This window comes from Phocoena phocoena, chromosome 16 (genome assembly GCF_963924675.1).
Source record: "Phocoena phocoena chromosome 16, mPhoPho1.1, whole genome shotgun sequence".
In the NCBI taxonomy this organism is placed as follows: domain Eukaryota; kingdom Metazoa; phylum Chordata; class Mammalia; order Artiodactyla; family Phocoenidae; genus Phocoena; species Phocoena phocoena.
Genome location: NC_089234.1, coordinates 37,888,290 through 37,908,006, shown reverse-complemented (window position 1 = coordinate 37,908,006; position 19,717 = coordinate 37,888,290). Strand labels below are relative to the sequence as shown.

Sequence of the window (19,717 nt, the reverse complement as noted above, 5' to 3'; positions counted from 1 at the left end):
GTTTAGTTGCTCTGCAGCATGTGGGATCTTCCTGGATCAGGGCTGGAATCCTTCTCCCCAGCATTGGCAGGCGGATTCTTAACCACTGCACCACCAGGGAAGTCACATGGTTGCAGATTTCTTGCCAAACGAACCAGTTTATAGTTTTGTTTCTAAGTGGAAGAATTACTAGCAATTCTTGACATTACCTTAGAAGAATGTAATTTTTCATTTAGAAAGTGAGATATAAACTTGTGTAAACTTTTCAGTCAAGAAGAGTTGGTATAATATAAAAACATCAAAGAAAGTTGTGAGGTTCAAATTGCTTGGAGAAGTAGAAAACTTTAGTGGAGTTCCTAAGTTATTTGGCAGTCAGTTTTCCTTTCTGGTTTGGCACTGCTAGCAGATAATTAAAAAGTGTTAAAAGGAACCTAAAATTTATGCTAAAGTGAATTTAAGTTAATATAATTTGTTTATGAAAACTGTCTTGAGTTGCCTTGTAATGAGACATTTAAACTAAAAAATAACAGGACATTTCTAACTTATGCAACCTCAAATAATAACAACCCCTTATTTACAATTGTAGACCCCTTTGCAGTTTTACAGATTTAAAGATATTTCCGATATCGCATTTGATCTTTGAAACAACCGGTGAAGAAGTTACAGCAAGTGTTATTATCATTGTTTTACAGAAAAACAAAAATATTTGAGGCTCAGAGATTAACTTAATCTGAAGTCTAGGCTTTTAAGTTGCAAAGTTAAGAATGGAATTCTGGTTTTCTATATTAAATGACAGTATGCATTAAGTACTTAGTACAGGGCCTGTCATCTAGTAAATATTTCAGAGTTCCTGTGTCCTGTGTTGTTCCTGGACATTTCTTCTTTATTCTTAAAATTCCCATCTTTTTGAGCATTCTTTCTCTTCATATTTCTGTAGTTCATGCTTTTGTATCTACGTACGCTTTTCATTTTAGAAAATAAAATTTTAGGCTGCATTAATTTGGTCTGTACAGGGATGATTATATGATGTATATTAGGGCAGATGATCTTAAATACTGAACAATTAACACTTTATCAACTGGGAAATTCAAGGAACTCCTATTTCTGCTTTCCTCCCAATAGAATCATCAGAAACCAGATCCAAACATTTAACACACTTATTAGGGAAAAATAAAATCTAGTTAAGAAATATAAAATCTTTTATTAAATGAGAAAGTCGTAGAAGTCTATGAGCATGGCTGGTATTTAAAACATAATGTGATTATAAAAGTTGATAATGTGGATTAACTGTGACATACTTGGAAAGTATTTGTTAAATTTAAACCTGTTAAAATTTGTTGAAAGAAATGTAAAGCTGATGTAGTTAATGAATCAGTGGCTGAATTTCTTTTCCTCTCACCTGAGCCTTAAGTGTCTGTGAGTTGAAAGCACTGACAGAAATCAGGGAAAAAGCTCCAGAAATTCCTCGAAAATGAAATTAAATGGTGATGTCCTGGTATTTGCTAACATGCTTTTGATTCTTGTTGTCTTTTGTTAGTCTGACTTTATTCCTTTACTCCCGCTGCCAGTTTAGCTCAGTTCCTCTTGTGAGCCAGGCAACTTGAGATTTGCTTTTGAAACTTTTTGATCACTACCTCTCTAAAATCTGTATGTCACTTTTTATTTGACCTGTCGTGTTCCACGTATGCTATAGCTTCACATTGTACAACTTTCAGTTAACTAGAATTCTAAAAATAGCTTTTATGTGGTCTGTGGAAATAATTTTCCTTAAAATAATTATGGCAGGAAAAATAAGTAGTTATTGGTTTGTATACGAGCACTGCACTTCAGTTTATAAGTTAAGGGATAAGTATATCTATATACTATACAGAGTACTACAGAGAAACTTTTCAGAACTGCTTTACTGTTAGTAATTATCATATTTATTTATTTTTAATTAATTAATTTTTGGCTGTGTTGGGTCTTCGCTGCTGTGTGTGGGCTTTCTCTAGTTGTGGTGAGCGGGCTTCTCATTGCAGTGGCTTCTCTTGTTGCAGAGCACGGGCTCTAGGTGTGCGGGCTTAAGTAGTTGTGGCACCTGGGCTTCAGTAGTTGTGGCTCGCAGGCTCTCGAGCGCAGGCTCAGTAGTTGTGGCGCACGGGCTTAGTTGCTGTGCAGCATGTGGGATCTTCCCGGACCAGGGCTCGAACCCATGCCCCTTGCATTGGCAGGCAGATTCTTAACCACTGCACCATCAGGGAAGCCCCCAGTAATTATCATATTTAAAATAAGATTCAATCTGTGTCAGGAACACATTGTTATAAAATATAGCTTAGGGAGCTATTTTTTCCTTCCCTTGTCATTTTAATAAAATGGCAATAGAATGGTAAGTAGTAAAATAAAGTATCTTAGGGAGCTATTTTTGGTTGTTATCCTCTATTTGAAAATTCAAGGTAAATTTATAGTTTAAACCCCATTAATTTAGGCTCAAATAAATTTCTGAGATAAGGTAGACTCATGAGATCTCAAGTCACAAGTTTTTTGAAAGATGTTTTGTTAATTAGAGGTAACTTCGAACATATTTTTAGTGTTTTAAGTTATGCTTGGATGCTTAGAACAGCCAATAAAAAATTATTTAACTCATAGTAGCCACATTATTTTATAATAGGTCATTTATATTATGGGTTGAATCAACTTCTGTGCACAGACTTTAAAACTTAACTATTATTTATTCATTATTTTCTTTGGGACAGTGTTCTGTGGTGTGAAGGGATTGTTGTAGCACTTGAATCAAACATGGTATACTGTATATAATTATCAGAACTCATAAACCAGTCACTTAAGATCTTTGTATTTATGTAAATTATACCTCAATTAAAGGAAAACAAAACACATTTTAACATGTTTACTTGAAGGAGGGGGAGTGGGGAAAGACTGTCCAGTGCATATCAGATCTCCTGTAGCTATAGTGGCATCCGACCTAGGCAAGATAGTACCATGTATGCATTTCTTACTCTCTCCTTGTTGCATGTGCAGGAGCCACTGGGAAAGAAAGCTTTTTTTTCCTTTTGGAGTTATATTTTGCATATGTTCTTAAGTAAAAAGGCAAATTGATATAGTAAAGATTTTAAAGAGTTAAAGATTCTGTTGGGTTTTGATGTTCTTTAGAAGGGTTAGGTTATTCAACAAGTCATTGTCATTGAAAACCAACCAAATAGCGGTGGGCTCTTAAGATCTATGGTTATACCATTTGTTCAGTTCATAGACATCACTGTGTTCTAGGCATTGTTCATATATTAAATCATTTAATCTTTATAACAACCCTATATGATAGGTACTTTTATTAGCCCACTTTTATTTTTCAAAATAATATCCAGTAAGTGCAAGTTAAGTCTATTCTGTATTAGAAGTCATATATATATATATTTTTTTCCCCTACCTCAGTTATTCCTATTTGGTTTAAATTGTCTAAAAAAGTATGTCATAAAAATTTTAATGGGAAGCAAAAAAGTCATATGTTAGAAAGGTTTTATTTATTGACATAATTCTTGGCATGAGAAATGTTTGCCTCAAAATTGAGCATTCATAAGTTGCTGACATCAGTTTTGGAAATACCAGTAGATTTTTGTATTGTCTTTTAGAAGTTTTTTAGTTTTAACATGTGATTAGTAACTTACTTTCATTTGAATATGCTTCCTTTGAAAATTTTATATTTTTACTATTGATTTGGAAGTATAGAAAATCTTAATCTTTTGAGGCAGAATGGTACAAAAAGTTTGGGCGTTAGAGTTACGTACATAATGGGTTTGAATTGTAACTACTTGCTGGCTTTGGGACCAATCTTTTTGACCCTCAATTTCATCATCTATGAAGTGGTAATGTTACTTCATAGGATTGTTAGGATTAAATGAGAATGTATTTGGCGTACTGTCTGGGACATGTTCTCTGTTTTTCTAATTTATGATGGATGCCAAAGTGTTGGGTAAAATCTCAAACTGTATGAATAGGGAAGTTGGGAGTCTGAGGAAAAATGAAACCTTAAGAAGGCTAAATTCCTAGATTCTATTTAAAGGAAGGATTGGATTATTGCTCTGCAAGAAACTTCCATGTTGATCCTGGCCTTTGACTCCTTATCTGTCTGATTGAATTGAACTTCCTGTCACAGCATCCTTAAAACCAGACCTAATCTTCTGTCAGTCCTGCCACCTTCTCCATAAAGCTTTGTGTGTGAGCTATACTGGACTGCTCACTTTTTCTGAATATTTTATGTATTTCCATGTATCTGCTCTACCCTCTGTTTGAAATGTTGTAATTGTTCTCGTTTCTTCTTCTGTTTACTGGTGTATGACCTATTTCTTAAGGATTATCTAACATACTACTACCTACTTTGTGAAGCTGTATCTCTGCCTCTACAGAATTAATTCCTCTTTCTCTGGCTCTTAAAATATCTTGATCTTATGTATATATAATGGGGCCTTTGGCATAGTTGTATGTCTGTGCGTCTGTCTTCCCTGATAGAATAGGAACTCCTAGAGTGCTGTAATCTTTGCTTACTTAGTCTTATGTTCTCAGTGCCCCTTGCACAATGTTCAGTGTGTTTTTGAATGTTCAAAATGTGTTTGGACATTATTATTAGTTGCTGACATCAGTTATGGAAATCTGTAAATTCAGTCGGCCCCCTCCTAATTAAGTAAATAGAGGGGGCTGACTGAATTTACTTTAAGAGTATATAACATCCCCAGTTATGTGTAGTTACTGATAAGTATTTTTCTTCAGTAAGTTAACCAAGCCCTTTCCAGCCTTATTTACTTTATTAGTTAGTATTCATAGTACACGGATAAATTTGAGTTTAGTCCTTGTTAAAATGACTGCATTTCAAGGGGCTTTATATTTCTATGCTTTTCTTTCTTTCTTTCTTTTTAAATTTATTGAAGTACAGTGTTTCAGGAGTACAGCAAAGTGATTCGGTTTTATATATATATATGATTTTAAGAATATATATATTCCTTTCCATTATAGGTTATTCAAGATATTGAATATGATTCCCTGTGCTGTGCAGTAGGTCCTTGTTGTTTATCTATTTTATATATAGTAGTGTGTATCTGTTAATCCCAAATTCCTAATTTATCCCTCCCCCCACTTCTATGCTTTTCTATAAGGCTAGAATCTTACTAGCATTCTCACAGAAATTAATGGTTAGGTAAGTTTGTTAGTAGTAATAAAATTTTTTTTACATAAAAAATTTTCTGTTGCATTGCTCAGAAAAACTTGGCGTTATTTCAATTTATATTTTTTACTAAAATGTATTTATAATTTTTTAGGTAGGAATTCCAGATTTGTGGCAGCTGCCACTGCTTTGGGTTCCCTACTGCTGCCTCATTTTCTTCTGTTATCTCCCATTTTCTTATGTTTCTACTCTATAAGACAGAGTTAAAAAGTAAAGATGATTCATTTTCAGGAATTGTACTGCTTTAGGCTTAATTTGAGCCTCTGTTCTGGTTTTTTTTTTTTTTTGCGGTACGCAGGCCTCTCACTGTTGTGGCCTCTCCCGTTGCGGAGCACAGGCTCCGGACACGCAGGCTCAGCGGCCATGGCTCACGGGCCCAGCCGCTCCGCGGCATGTGGGATCTTCCTGGACCGGGGCACGAACCTGTGTCCCTTGCATTGGCAGGCGGACTCTCAACCACTGCGCCACCAGGGGAGCCCTGTTTTGGGTTTGTGTGTGTGTGTGTGTGAGTGGATACAATATGCTAAAACATTTTGTTAATTGAATAAGAGCTACATTTTTAAGTGGGGCTACTTTCTTATGTGAGAATAATAGATGACAGCTAATATTCGTGATGTTAAAAATGTTAATCCTAACGGTTTTCTTTTGGAGTCTTTATAGTAGAAGAACCCTTTGAGGTTGAGGGTGAATTTATGTATTCTTAAAGTGACAAAAATTGTTCCTGGCCCATAGTAAAAGCTATTTAAGTCTTAGATACTTTTATTATTATACTTTTTTTTTAAAGAAATTCAGCATTTTAAAAAACTACATACAAAGCTGATTGTAAGTCATATAGGGAAAGACAATATTTTGTCAAGACACTTAGTAAATAGATTTGGAGATAATTATAAAACTCGTTATAGAGGGCTTCCCTGGTGGCGCAGTGGTTGAGAGTCCACCTGCTGATGCAGGGGACGCGGGTTCATGCCCCGGTCCGGGAAGATCCCACATGCCGCGGAGCGGCTGGGCCCGTGAGCCATGGCCGCTGAGCCTGCGCGTCTGGAGCCTGTGCTCCGCCATGGGAGAAGCCACAACAGTGAGAGGCCCGCGTACCGCAAAAAGCAAAAAACAAAAAACCTGTTATAGAAATAGTACAGATGCATCATACCAAAAATACAGAACAAGCAAAAATGAGAAAAAATATATATTCCTACCATCTAGAGATTATTACTTTTAGTACTTTAGTTGGTAATCTTTTTGTCTACATAATTTAATTAAGTATACAGGTATACTGTATATGTTTTCTTTTATCAAAATGGTGTCACACTGTACCTTCGCTCTTGAAACCTTTTTTTCAGTCAATAATGTCTACTCTTCCATTTCTGTAAATTTTCATCTCAGCCAATCCTCGGATCATATTAAAATTTCTTAAAATGTCCTTAATGGCTGGTTTGTCTAAAACAGTAACCAGAACAGGATTGTACCAGTGAACTTGACTGTTAGAACACTTATGTCTTTCTAAATCAAGGATAACTACCCATCCCTCCCCTCCTCACCTTTTAAAATGATATTTGACTTTTTAAAAAGATAATTTGAAAGAGACTGCATCATGTCTGACAGACCTTTTGAATTTGTCCAGATTATGCTCATAATGTCATTTAGCTTGTTCTATCTCATATAGTGTCTGTAAGTTAAAATTTATATCTCTAAGTGCTTGGTGGATTCGCAGCTTGAAGATGATTTGGCTATCATAGATGATGCTGTGTTCTTCATATTGCAGCACATCAAAAGTTATGTGATCTCTACTTAACTTTCTTGGTAATGCTGAGATTGACCACTGAAATTGGGTGATGACAGTCTTTTCTGCCCATTATTCAATTATATTTGTCTTCTTACATTAGAAGATATTTTGTGCAGTGTTACTTCGGCTCTGTACGAAAGTTCAGATCCTCATTATCTAATACCTATTGGTTTAGCACCATTTGTTGATCCTTGCCTAAATCAATAATTTTATTAGGGCTTGCAAAGTTTGATTTTCCTAATTCTGTCTTTTTATGTTTATTAACTGGTATTTTCTGTTGCGTTTGCTTTATGAAATGGAGTTATTTGCTTTCTCTGAAATAGAGTTCCTACAGGAAAAGTAGGATAAATCCTTAATCTCCCCCTTCACCAATTTCAAAGTAAAGAACTATTCCAATAGCCACTTTTATCAAAAGTTATAAATGAAAATAATTTTTTATTTAGTTGCTCTAACTTTTTCTGTTTTGAGTATCTTTATAGACTCACGGATTTTCATTTTATTCAGTATTCTTTAATTTACTACCATTTAAAAATTTTCTTTGATACTCAGTTTGTCACACATTGAGCCATTGTGATATCCTTCATGCTAGCTCCTATGTCTGTTTGATATAGACCACTAATCTCTGTATGCCTTCCTGCTTTTTGGCACAGAAAGATAGCCCAGGCTCACCTTGTACCTTCCCTGCCCCAGATCTGACATCAACCAGTTTTCCAAGGAGTTGGTACCCTTTAGTGTATTATGATATTAGGGATGAAATCGGGTTCTAGAAGTGTTTACTACTGCTAAGGTGACATACTTTTAAGCCATTTCTTTGAAAAGACCTAAACAATATAGAGTTCTACAAACATGAGTTCACATTAATATTCAGTTATTACTTGAGTTCTTGATTTTATAATGGTATCTCTTTTCTCTTACAGTAATAATCATGAATCTTCAAGTCATTAACATAACTTCATTGTTTTTTCCTATAATATAAGGAAAAAAATTGAAGATATCAATACTGATACTATTAGAAATAAACTATCAGAAGAAGTTTAAAATTTCTTTTTAGCTCTCTTCCTTCTTAGAACACTTCCTGCCCAGAAGTACAGTAAAAATAGTGTCCAAATAACCCTTGAAATAAATCCTTTCTCCTGGTTACCAATTTGATATTTAATCAGATTTGTTTCAATGTGTGCTTCCCTCTTTCCCCTCCCCTTCTCTATGAAGCAACCATTTTTGTTAGTTTCTCAGTTATCAGTGTGTGTGTGTGTGTGTGTGTGTGTGTGTTGGAGGGTTCAAATTCAAACAAAAATATGTATAAATATTTCTTTTATAAAATATCTCTTTTATACAAAAGGTAACATACTATATACTCTGTTTTGCACATTTTTTTCTTAAAATATTCTGTAGATCTGTCCAAGCAGTACTAGTAATCATAAAGGTAGAACATATAGTAATATAATCTTTTCTTAAATTATAATGATATATCAAAGTGAAAGCTTTTAGTAATTTAATAGTTATTTTTAGATTGAAAATAATACTGAAATAAGCTCAATAGTGTGAATACAGCAGAAATAAAGAAAAAAAATCTTTAAAAGGCACTGGATTTGGTGAATTTTAAATTGTATTTGGAAGATGAATGGGTCCAAGTAGGTGGGCATAGAGCTTTAGAGATGGTCTTGAGTGGCTTAAGGCAGATTAGCTTGGCTGGTTTCTGTGTCAGAAAATCATGAGATTAGAGAGGGTTGATAGAGCTCAAGAAATGAGAGCTAGTATGATGGACAAAATGCATAGAAATGTAGATTATTGGTGCTTTTTTATGGTTAAACTGATACAAATTTTTGAGGGTAGAAGTTTGTTTTATGCAACTGTAATATATAACATAAGTTAATAGAATGGGCATGCTAAATATTGATTACCTTGTTTGGAAATGAGAATAAGTTTCTACCTCAGTTCAGCATTATCAAGTCATAAATACCAAGGGCTAGAAGAGATCATAGTGGTCTTCTCAACCTAACTATTGTGTAGATTAGGAAAGGTTGAGTTGTCCAATTTATACAACTGTTTAGAGGCATAGCCAGTTCTTAAATCTGACTTTGTAACTCTTAATTGTATCTACTTTTCTCTATACTGTAGTACCTTTTACAACCATGAAAAATGAGAAGTTGTATGCTGTTTTTTGTTTTGTTTTTATTTTGAGTTTTGTCCTGATACTTTAGGACTGTAAATATGGAAGTTACCTTTTACCTTAGGTGCATTCTAAATATACTGAGTAGAAGGATTTAAAAATTGTTTTGTCATTTAATTGTTTTGAGGATCTTTTTGGGGATCAGTGTATTTACCTGTATTTCTTAATTACACATGATGGCTTATAAGTAAATACATTTGACAATCTTTTATTAGCGTAGCTTGTAGTGGGGAAAGCTTCTTTTTATAATCAGCTAATGTTTTAAAACATGTACGTGTGGTTTGCATTGTTGTGTATTTCAATCAGCTAACGTTTTAAAATGTGTACATGTAGTTTGCATTGTTGTGTATTTCAATCAGCTAATGTTTTAAAATGTGTACATGTAATTTGCATTGTTGCATGTTTCCTTAACTTAAGTACTCAGATATTTATCCAAACATTATTGCCATGGGGTTTCCTGCAGAAAGACTTGAAGGCGTATACAGGAACAATATTGATGATGTAGTAAGGTAAGAACTCTTTAATTTTCTGTTTCAAATATTGATGTATATTCGTGTTGTATTTTCATTTAGAAAAGATTTCTAAACCACAGAAAAAGATGTACATTGTGATGTAAACTTTATTTTTATTATGTTGGTGACCTATAACTGCTTTTTTCTTGCCTCACGTACCTACTCAGCCTCAGTGGGATAAAACTCATTTGATAAGAACTGACCTTTTACATAATCAGGTGTATGTGATATGATTTCATGGACTCCATAAAATGCCCCTCACCAGTTTAATGTCTGGATTCCATTACACTATGATTTTTGTCTTTTATTTCACAATTGGGTATTATTCTTAAAATCCTGAGTGGATTTATTCACTTAAATTTATTTATGCTAAGGTGTAGGTACCTGGTACCATGTAATTTTACATAGAGCAGTTTATAATGGGGCATAAGTGTACCAAGGACCTGAAGAAGTATTTGGTACAGGGGATCTAGAAAGGAGTTGCTGGGCATACCAAAGCCTAAGTGTTTGCTTTACAATTTTGCATAATTTTCTAAGTGTAATTATCATTCAGTTCTGAACAGTAGTTCTCAAGGCTCATTTAAATAATTTTAAATACATTTATGACCTAAGAGTACGTAATATATTTTATGAGAGAAGGAATTTTTGTCTGCTGTGTAAATAGTCAATATGTTTTCTAATTTCAGAGCAAAAAATATGTGTATAAATAAATTAACTGTAAAATGTCAGTAGGAACTTTAATTGGCTTTTAAAAGTTAAAATTTTGGATTATTCCCTGTACTCTCAGAAGTATCTTTTTTGGAGACTTTCAATTTAAATATTTGGTGGTTATGAGAATTAAATGTTATAATGCGCAGGAAAACACTTTGTAAAGCTTTTTGCAGATGCAGAATCCTTTTTAAATAGTTGTCTTAGTATATAAGAGTATCTGTACTCTCACATGAGCTAGGCATAGTTGTTTTACTAAGTGGTTAATTTTTAGTAATTTGCTTTGAGCCAGAGTATATTTACATTTTTGCAGTATTGAGTTGTATCCAATTGGATTTTTGTAATGTTGTGTTCAGAATTAAATTTCAGTATCTACAAAAAACTCCCAGAGTTCTTTGTAGTTTCTGTTACGGTTATAGATGGTACATGAGGCTGTCAGAGGAACTATTTAAGAACTTGAAAATAGGAAATGAATTTGCCTTCTCATAGTTGGGCAGGACACGATGGAAGAATGTGTAATATCGCAGATCCATGGGAGCAACAGCTTGATATGGCTTAGTCAGTGATAATACCCATCTACAGAAAATGCAGTGAATGATAGAAAAAAGAATAAGAGGGGTAAAGTTTGACTCAAGAGATGGAGAATCTGGGAAATGAGCAGTGCAGTCATCAAACATGCGTTTGCTGCTGTGGTGCAGGAGTGTTTATCAGGCCTCTTTATGGCCTAGATGAAACATCTCTGAAGTCTGTCTACTTCACATTACTATAATTCTGTATTCAACCAAGTCAGGTTAATACTTATACGGAAAAGGAGTATGAGTACTCTGAGCAGAGGATGCGTTTTCTGATCACTGTAAGGATATCCTTGTGATAAATTATCCTAATTTTTACATTGTCCTCTTCTGAATGTGAATTAGTCTCTTTTGACTGAATTTACTGAGGCTGACTGATCATGTTTTAGATTACTGATAAAGTCCAGTTTCTGGTTCTATACGTATGACTATCAGATCTTAGGTTGTAATAACGTCATCAAGCAACTACTGTGCTGGGAAGTATTTTGATCTGTCATCTTCTGACTTCATAACCTCTGCTTTTATGCCTCTGAATTAAGATTCACACATTTAGCTTGTAATCAGGAACAAAGGTTGAAATTTATTCTATCTTCTTTAAAGTTTATTTTATCTAGCTTTTGACTTTTTCAAATGTCACTCTTGAAAAGAGTTTTATGTGTATGGATTGTTATTTAGCCAGTGGTTACTTTAGCCAACTGATCTTGTCACCCCAGTGATAATGGTAATAGCACATAAAAATGAAAAATTATCAACTGAACATAATAGCTATGCTGTGCTTGTTTTTTTTTTTAATTTATTTTATTATTGTATTTTATTTATTTATTGTTTCTGGCTGCGTTCGGTCTCCGTTGCTGCGCGCGGGGCTTTCTCTAGTTGTGGCGAGCGGGGGCTTCTCATTGCAGTGGCTTCTCTTGTTGTGGAGCACGGGCTCTAGGTGTGCATGCTTCAGTAGTTGTGGCATGCAGGCTCAGTAGTTGTGGCGCACGGGCTTAGTTGCTCTGCGGCATGTGGGATCTTCCTGGACCAGGGCTTGAACCCGTGTCCCCTGCATTGGCAGGTGGATTCTTAACCACTGAGCCACCAGGGAAGCCCACTGTGCTTGTTTTGTTTTTGTTTGTTTGTTTTGGATTGGTGGATAAATGGCCAGTAAGGCTTTGTTGGCCTCAGTTACCCGCCCCCCTTAGTTTATGAGAAAGGATGAACAGTGACCAGGAAGGAAGATGTAGTTTTTCCTATGAAGTAAAATGAAAATAAATAATTCCTAAGTAGATTGAATGTTAGGATTAACCTCTCCATGGAAATGACTGTCTCTAGTACCTAAATAATTGATTTTCTTGAATGGCTTACACTATATTGGAGACACTAGTACTAATCAGTAATGATTCCTTTTTGGTTCAAAGATGATAACATCTCAGTGAAAAATGTATTTTCTTATATTTTTTCTGTTAACAAAAAGAAAACATTGGGATTTAGACATTGGGATGTCTAAAGAATACTTAAAATTACCTTTTCTTCTCTAATTCCATATTTTCCCTATGATTTTCCCCCCAAGCAGGAAATATTGTATAGAATTCAGACTTAGTTGTTGCTGTATGTCATTGCTTTGAGTAAAATAAAATCAAATTACAAATATCTTCATGCTTAAATTATTTAACTGTTTAGGGATATGGTTTATTATAGCAATGTGAGATTTTATACTTGAGGTACTCAAAGTAATACTTCTGTGACAGATATTTAACTTCTCCTTTCGAAGTTACCTCCTGGCATCAGGAATTTAATGTAAAAAATAAAAAGAGGTGAAAAAGAGAACCAAGTTGAAATTTTTTACTATCTTAACTGCAAATGTTTTCTTTAATAAACGATCAGAATTGACAGGACAGGACAGGGTCATTTCATAGAAGGGAAGTTGAAGAACTAGCTCTTCCCAGATTTTTTTTTCTTCTTAATACTGCCTTCTCTCCCTGTTTTTTCTTGCCACTAAACTCTTGCTGTGACCAGCTGGTAATATGAAACAATGTTTTATTCAGATGATTGATTATTCTTTGATATGTATATTAATCTTGTGTGTGTGTGTGTGTATTAATCTTATCCCTCAGGCTAATATTGAAGTTATCTAATTTACATGTTATCTGGTATAAATCTAGGCAATCTTTAGCAAATTGATGCTTCATATGTTTAACAGACATAGCTTGAGAACTGTTCGGTACCTAATAAATCAGGAAAGTTTAGGTTTAATAGAGGTGAACTGGCTTTCTTACTGCAGAACCTTTAATGTGCTATTACTCATTGTAAATCTCCAAAGAATGAAATTTTAATACGTTGCTTTCCTTTTTTTTTTCTTTTCTTTCCATTTCTCTTCCTCTCCCTCCTTTCCCCCTTCTATCTCTCTTTTCTTTTGTAGTATAGTAAATAGCATCTCTCTAGTGCTAATAGTGTTCCATGGAGCACAATTTGGGAAATGTTGAAAATGAAAAAAGATGTATATAACAATATTTTCCTCTAGTTTGTCAGTAGGAAATAATTTACTTCCTCCTCTTTTCTTGGAAAGATTTTAGATGTGCGAAGATTTCTGTATTTATTATGAGGAAATGCTTAGAGCTCAGTCTCCTGATATTTAGTGATTTTTGAAAAAAGCCTTTATTCATTGTCTTGTATACTATCAGCTTTTTTACCCATATATAAGCAGCTGTATTATAGATTCAAAAGTCCATCTTCCCCTTTCCTGTTTTATACATTTTCTTACCGAAGAAAAATTTCAGATATTATTTTCTTGGGCTTCTCTGGTGGCGCAGTGGTTGAGAGTCCGCCTGCTGATGCAGGGGACACGGGTTTGTGCCCCGGTCCGGGAAGATCCCACATGCCGCGGAGCGGCTGGGCCCGTGAGCCATGGCCGCTGAGCCTGCTCGTCCAGAGCCTGTGTTCCGCAACGGGAGAGGCCACAACAGTGAGAGGCCCGCGTACCACCAAACAAACAAACAAAAAAACTTCTCTTAATCACATGCTGATCTCTCAATCAACCTTAATTTTATGTTGATTTTCAATAAAAAAGGTGTTTGTCATCTCAACATTACCATTATTGGTTATTCAGTGAAAAAGAGTTGAAAAGAGATTATTTAGAGGAAAGCTTCAAAATAATTTAGAGGAAAGGATATCAGTTCCCTCTCCCTTTCCAACAGCTTTCGACTAATTCCCTCATATTGCCTCTCTGTTTCCTGCTTCCTTTTTTTTATTGAGGTGTAATCCCATAACATAAAATTAACCACTTTAAAGTATACAATTCACTTACATTTAGTACCCTCACAATGTTTTGTAACCACCACCTCTGTCAAGTTCCAAAACATTTTTTATCACCCCAGAAGAAAACCCTGTCCCCATTTGCTGCCTCCCATTTCTTTTGTTAGTCTTTTTTTTTTTTGCCATTCGCGGGGCTCTCACTGTTGTGGCCCCTCCCGCTGCGGAGCACAGGCTCCTGACGCGCAGGCTCAGTGGTCATGACTCACGGCTCACGGCTCACGGGCCCAGCCGCTCCGCGGCATGTGGGATCTTCCCGGACCAGGGCACGAACCTGTGTCCCCTGCATCGGCAGGCGGACTCTCAACCACTGCGCCACCAGGGAAGCCCTGTTAGTCTTATTCTTTACAAATAGTGAAGCCATGAAGGATTTGACAATGATTAAATTATCTGCACCAATTCAATTTTTGATATTTTAATAATAGGTAACATTTACATTTATTATATACATGTGTTACTGTTGTATAAGCAGTTTACATGCGTCATCTTATTAAATTGCTACAGTAAACCGATCACCATTTCATAGATGGTTTAAAAGAAGCTAACTTCCCCAAATGCCACAGCTGGTAAGAACTGAGGCTGAGGATTGAGTCCAGGTCTGTCAGATTCCAAAGCTGATTTCCTTAATAACCATAAAATCCTGTATATCAGAGGACAAAAACTGGAAACTGTTGGGCTCATCTAGCTTGTTGATGTCCTTTGTTTGGCCTAACACAGTGTTGGTCCCCACAGTGTGGGAAATGATCAAAGAAAATCGTTTCTGGTATTATACCAGACATTTCTTTAGGATTTGAGTCTCCAGATTGAAAAGACCTATATAGTGCCAAGCACAATAAATGAAAACAGGCCAATACCAGGCAAATTATTTTGAAATTAAAAATACCAAGAATAATGAGAATTTCTCAAAAGCTTTCAGGATCATTTAGAAAGGATTAGGAATATCAGTGGCATCTAACTTCTCAGCAGTAGAATTAAAGATAGAAGATGGAGGAACAGCACTTCAGATGTTCTGCAGTCAGCCTAGAATTCTGTGTCTAGCCAAACCATCAATCAAGTGCAAGAGTAGGGAAAAAAAGACACTCAAGGACTAAAAACAATTTGTCCTTGTAACATATCTTAGGAGATTACTAGAAGATGTGCCCTAGCAAAACAGGGAAATAAACCATGGAAGAAAAGAAAAGGGCTTCGATAAACAGAGAATACAACTCAGAAACAACAAAGGAAAGTCCCAGGGTGACAACGGTGCCACAAAGCTGAAGAGTAACCAGTAGTGATTAGAGCAGTAGGACAGAGGGCTGCAGGGAAATAAATTATAGGTGGATATTGAAATATTTAGGAGAAAATATAATAGATTCTTAGGAAATTAGGTGAGTTAGAAACAGGAAGCAATTTAAATTTAATATCTGTTGATTTATTTAACCCAAAATTGTGATGTTGCCATTTGAAGGGGATTAAGAGAAGTGAAATATTTGTGTTGGGGGTACTACTGGTTTTGTAAGCCTCCTCTAACATGGCAGAAAATATGTAGGTAATTGATAAATCTGCAAAAAGCATTATTATGTAGAAATGCTGAATTAAATACCAGGAAAAGGAATTCCAGTACTTGAGGGTAGTTGCTTTGGGGGGAAAAAATATGGGTTTGAGGATGAAAAGAGATGGAAATGAGTAATTTTTTTTATTGTGGTATAATATATATAAGGTAATTTCATTGTAACCATTTTTAAGCGTACAGTTTCAGTAACATTAAGTATATGCACTTTCTTGTGCAACTATCACTGCTATCCATCTCTAAAACTATTTTATCATTCCATACTGAAATGTTGTACTCTTTAAACATTAACTCCCCATTCCCCCTACTCCCAGACCCTGGAAACCACTGTTCTATTTTCTGTTTCTATATGTTTGACCATTCTAGGTACCTTAGATAAGTGGAGTCATTTAATATTTATCTTTTTGTGACTTATTTCACTTAGTGTAATGTCTTTAAGGTTCACCCATATTGTGGTATGTGTCATTGTATGTATATACCACAATCTGTTTATCCATTCATCTGTTGATGGACACTTGGGTTACTTCCACCTTTTGACTATTGTAGATAATGTTGGTATGAGCATGGGTCTACCAGTATGTGTTCAAGTCTCTGCTTTGAATTTGTTTAGGTATACACCCAGAAGTGGGACTGCTGGGTCAAATGGTCATTCCATGCTTAATTTTTTGAGGAACTATCATATTGTTTTCTACTGTGGCTGTATCATTTTACATTCCTACCAGCAATGTACAGATGTTCCAATTTCTCCACATCCTCGTTGCCAGCACTGCTATTTTCTGGGCTTTCTGGGGTTTTTTTGTTTGGTTGGTTGTTTCTTTTGGATGATAGCCATCCGAGTGGGTGTAAAGTGGTATCTCATTGTGGTTTTGATTTGCATTTCCTTAATGATAAATGATGTTGAGCATCTTTTCATGTGCTTATTGACCATTTTTATATCTTCTTTGGAGATACATCTATTTAAGTCCTTTGCCTGTTTATGAGTTGGATAGTTTGTTTTTTTGTTGTTGAGTTTTATATATTCTGGATATTAATCCTTTATTAGATATGTGATTTGCAAATATTTTCTTCCATCCTATGGGTTGCCTTTTTACTATGTTGCTTTTGTCCTTTGATACATAAAAGTTTCAAATTTTGATGCAGTTCAGTGTATCTGTTTTTTGTTGCCTGTGTCTTTGGTGTTGCATCCAAGAAATCATTGCTAAATCCAATGTCATGAGCTTTTCCCCTGTCTTTCCTTTTAAGAGTTTTATAGTTTTAGGTCTTTAATTTAGGTCTTTAATCAATTTTGAGTTAATTTTTGTATATGATGTAAGATAAAAGTCCAGCGTAATGCTTTGGCAAGTGGATATCCATGTTTCCCAGCACCATTTATTGAAAAGACTCTCCTTTCTCTATTGAATAATTTTGGCACACTAGTCAAAAATCATTTGACCATATATACAAGGTTTTATTTCTGAGCTCTGTATTCTATTCCATTGGTGTATGTCTGTCTTTATGCCAGTACCATACATTGTAGCTTTGTACAAAGTAAATTTTGAAATTAGGAATTGTGAGTCCTACAACGTTGTTCTTCTATTTCAAGGTTGTTTTGGTGATTTAGGGTCCTGTGAGAATCTATATGAATTTTAGGATGGAATTTTCTATTCATGCAAAAGAAAATAGTTGTTGAGATTTTGATAGGAATTGCATTAATCTATAGATTGCATAGTATGGTATGAAATCTTAACGATATCAAGTCTTCTAATCCAGGAACATGAGATATCTTTCTGTTTATTTAGGTCTTCTTTAATTTTTTTTAACAGTGTTTTGTAGCTTTTTGTGTACAAGTATTTCAACTCCTTGCTTAAGATAATTCCTAGATACTTTATCCTTTTTGATGCTATCATAAATAGAATTGTTTTCTTAATTTTCCTTTTTGGATTGTTCATTGTTATTGTATAAAAATGCAACTGATTTTTGCATGTTAATTTTGTATGCTGCTACTTTGCTGAATTTGTTTTTTCTAACAATTTTTTTGTGGCATCTTAAAAGTTTTCTATATATAAGATCATGTCATCTGCAAACATAATTTTACTTCTTTCTTTCTAATTTGGATGCCTTTTTTTCTTCTTCTTGCCTAATTACTCTGGCTTGAACATTCAGTACTATGTTTGAATGGAAGTGGCGAAAACAGGCCTCCTGCCTTGTTATTTACTTTAGAGGAAAAACTTTGTCTTTTACCATAGCATATCATATTAGCTGTGGAGTGTTGTTTTTTTTTTTAATAGACTTTATTTTTTAGAGCCATATTACATTTGCAGCTATATTGAGCAGAAGGTACAGAGATTTCCCATATACCCCCTGCTATTCATGCATAGCTTCCTCATTATCGATGTCCCCAACCAGAGTGGTACATTTGTTAAAATTGATGAACCTACATTGACACATCTTTATCATGTGAAGTCCATAGTTTACATTAGGGCTTGCTCTTGGTATTGTATAGTCCGTGGGATGGACAAATTTATCATTATAAATATATATCCACTATTATAGTATCATACAGAGTAGCTTTACTGCCCTAAAAGTGGTCTGTGCTTTGGCTATTCATCCCTCTTTCTCCCCAGCCTCTGGCAAGCACTGATGTTTTTACGGTCTCCACTGTAAAGCTTCTGTTTGGCTTTTCCAGAATGTAGCATAGGTAGAATTATTCAGTATGTAGCATGCAGAAACTCTCTCTTCCTATTCAATATGGCAGTATATGAAAACTCCACAGCACGCTGTGTACAACTACTTTGGGAAGACAGTTGGTGGTTTCTTACAAAACCACACTTACTCCATACAGTCAAGCAATGCACCCCTTTGGCTGTTTACCCGAAGGAGTTGAAGACTAATGTTCACACAGAAAGACTTAGTGTTCATCCTTTTCATGGATGTCATACTTCTTAAATGTCTGGCTCCCAAAAGAAGAAAAGGGGGAAAAAAATAAGCTCTGGATCTCTAAATCCCCTGGAAGCCATTTCAGTTGTTGGGAATTGCAACAATGGCAGCCTGCTTCTGTGTCTGCACATCCATAATCGTAATCAGAAGCAGCAGTCAAGGATCAAGACACAGATCTCTGATATTTGGAGGACAAGTCCCACAAGCTCCATCAGGCTACTCTAGGAATACATCCATGGCTGCCTGCTGGGAGGGGATGAGGGGTGGATAGCTGCTACCACACCAAGAGTTGAAATTGAAATTAACTGTGATTTACTGTCCAGGCCTGTCCAGGCCTTCTCCTGGAAGCTGCAAGCTTTTGAATAGACTCCAGAGTTCCAAAATAGTTACATCAGACAGATTATGCCAGTACAATTTTTGTCTAGGTGGGGAGATGCATTCCTAGTGCTTCCTATTCTGCCATCTTCACTCAAGTAATTTTTTATTACAAACTTTTTATATCTCTTGGAATATATATGTTTATATATTATTTTGACAAAAATAATTAAAAATTTTTTGCACATTGGAAGCTTATTTAGAACTATCTCATAGGAATTCTTTGAGGAAAGGAAAGACTTAAAAAATAAGACAGTGTTTATTCTCACAACTGTCTTTAATGAATTCAGATTTTATATATATCTGAAATTATTTGAAATAAGGTATAGAAATTAGAGGGATTTGAATTCAAAATTTTTTAAGTTTTGAGGGTATTACCTCTCTGCTCTTCTCTAAGTTCTTATTCTCAACTTTCCAAGTATCCACAGTTAAATTTTCCCATTTCCCTTTGGAAAGTGCTGTTTTCTTGCTTTTTTCCGCCTTTCCATTGTATCAGACTTATAAGGCAGTGAGCCAATTGTGGGCATGAAATCCTTGGGAGGAGAGAGGAGGAAGTGGGAGGGACAGTCATGCTGAATGTTTCCCTAAGTAATATTCAAGTTCTTTGAGAGAACTTACCCTCCCTCCTTTAAAAAAAAAAATGCTGTGATGTTTTCTTT

At 35.1% G+C, this 19,717-nt stretch overlaps 1 protein-coding gene across 2 annotated transcripts in view; it reads left to right on the top strand.

Moving 5' to 3' along the window:
- The window catches only part of PTEN (phosphatase and tensin homolog), an 86,982-nt gene that overhangs the window by 17,084 nt on the left and 50,181 nt on the right, over window positions 1-19,717 (top strand). For both annotated transcript variants that reach the window (XM_065894917.1, XM_065894918.1), the window contains exon 2: window positions 9,560-9,644. In XM_065894917.1, coding sequence (XP_065750989.1) covers window positions 9,560-9,644 — 85 coding nt within the window. The remainder of the gene's footprint in view (window positions 1-9,559; window positions 9,645-19,717) is intronic.